This window comes from Megalops cyprinoides, chromosome 2 (genome assembly GCF_013368585.1).
Source record: "Megalops cyprinoides isolate fMegCyp1 chromosome 2, fMegCyp1.pri, whole genome shotgun sequence".
Taxonomy (NCBI): domain Eukaryota; kingdom Metazoa; phylum Chordata; class Actinopteri; order Elopiformes; family Megalopidae; genus Megalops; species Megalops cyprinoides.
Window position 1 is genome coordinate 53,789,313 of NC_050584.1, and position 1,940 is coordinate 53,791,252.

General features: G+C 40.2%; 1 protein-coding gene across 1 annotated transcript; it reads right to left on the reverse strand.

Moving 5' to 3' along the window:
• Window positions 1-240: 240 nt before the first annotated feature.
• On the reverse strand, window positions 241-1,715 carry LOC118771802 (regulator of G-protein signaling 5-like). The gene is made up of 5 exons (XM_036519861.1): window positions 1,655-1,715; window positions 1,466-1,555; window positions 1,139-1,200; window positions 567-733; window positions 241-456 (listed from the first exon to the last, which is right to left on the reverse strand). The coding sequence occupies exons 1-5, from the start codon at window positions 1,696-1,698 to the stop codon at window positions 241-243; spliced, it is 579 nt and encodes a 192-aa protein (XP_036375754.1). The 5' UTR covers window positions 1,699-1,715.
• Between the last annotated feature and the right edge of the window lie 225 nt (window positions 1,716-1,940).

A 1,940-nucleotide genomic window follows, 5' to 3' on the forward strand; every position in this document is an offset into this window, starting at 1 on the left:
TTCTGTAGCATCTTTTTTGGACTTCAACCAGCAAGATGACATTGCAGTGTTGTCAGTGCCGCCTGGAAGATCCCTGACATCTTTACAAAGAACCTCCGATAGGTGCCTGATATCTTTGCCGCATGCCTCCTACGCCTCGGTCAGTGTCTCACATCCATGGCAGGCTGACTGGGCAGTTATGCCTGGGCTTCTCACTTAAAGAGATGCATTCTTTCAGCACCCAACTGCCAGATAGTTGCTTCAAGTACACATCTTCCTGCCACTGCATAGCAGCTTGTTGGTCTTATTTGTAAGCTGGCTAATCAGATCTTGGTAGGCAGCAGACCTTAGGAAACGTGGGTAACTGTCTTTCTCCATGAGAGTGTAAATTTTGTGCTGAGCCAAGTCAAAGCAGGACAGGGTGGGTTGCTCTAAGTTGCCTTTGGTGATATTCCTAGTCTCGTGATCGATGTTGACCTGAAACAAAAGAAATTCTATCAGTTGGCATGAAATTGTTACTACCTAAGTTAACTTACTGGAATCCATATTAGATCATAATATATTACTTGGAAATGTGTTGTAGTTACCTCTCTTGGTGCATAACTTGCAATGAATTCATCATATATGTTCTTTGCCTTGGCTGGCAGCTTGGCAGTGGACTTGGTGCTTCTGAAGTCCTCACAGGCAAGATAAAAAGCAATGTTTTCCTCACTGAACTCAGCCACCAAGAAAGCTCTGAAGGCAGAGAGCCCATCTGAAAATGGATGAAAAATTCAAGAATATTAGTTGTCTGATGACTGAGCCAAGAACTGATATGCAAAGCATAAAGGCGAGATACATATTATCTTATAGTAAGATTCTGAAAATAGTCCTATGCACTTTTTGTTACATGAATACTTTCACCAGTGAAATAAAATAATGATGTAGGACCCTTACAGCACAGCAGCCAGTAGCCTTTGGTCATTGGATGTCTGACACTGACACTGCTCACAAATGCAACAGTTTATGTGCTGTGCACAAGACTGTTTGCACTTGGATCTAATATGATAACTGATAGATTGTTATTACTTACCATGTCAGTAGGAATAACTTGCAAATATTTTAATTTGAAACATGTTCCCTACAACATGAATTGAAATTGTACAAAATGTATACTTACGTTTATTTGTCAGAAGTTTTTCAAAAGATACTTTGAAATTTAAGGATTCCTCTGGACTGGACCTATAAAAGCAGAAGCCAGAAGTTTAGTTAGTTGCACTGTTAGACTGTATCTATGCATACACTAACAAGTAGTCTCTGCATACTAGTAATAATTATTGTATATTTGTATTTAGACCATAGGTATATATACTTATAAAAATGGGAACAGAAATGGCAAAAGATTTAACAAGACATATACACAATATATTCAATTCAATACACATATTTAAATGTCTTCATTTTCACATCTCTGTGTCAGAAGCTTGCAGAAAATTGCAGTGCTTGCCTTTGTGTCTCTGTTTTGTATGAATAGCTGGATAGGCTTCGGTCTGGTTTATGAAGGACTCTGCATAAGCGTGCCTTAATTCCCTTAGCCCTAAAGTGGAGAATTAATGAGACAACCAGTCATAAATTCACATTCACATCTCTCAGCATATAAGAGCAAGTCACGTTTCTCTGATGATGAGTAACTCACCTTTCCAGACATGTGCTAGGTAGAGATGCAAGTCCTCTGCACATTATGATCTTCAGGGGAAAAAAGCTGTATATCCGTCAGTGTTGAGCAGCTGGCAGGGTATTATCAGTGGAGTGCCTCTGAAGCCAGAGAACGGGGAGTTTATATGCGGCAGCTGACTTGCCGTCATCACCCCACCCACCCAATGACATGGGGATGGGGTGGGAATTTACTGACAGCGATGATAGAGCTTGATTATATTTACGCGATAAATTCAGTGTCCCAGTGTTTGTTCTTTGTGTACCTT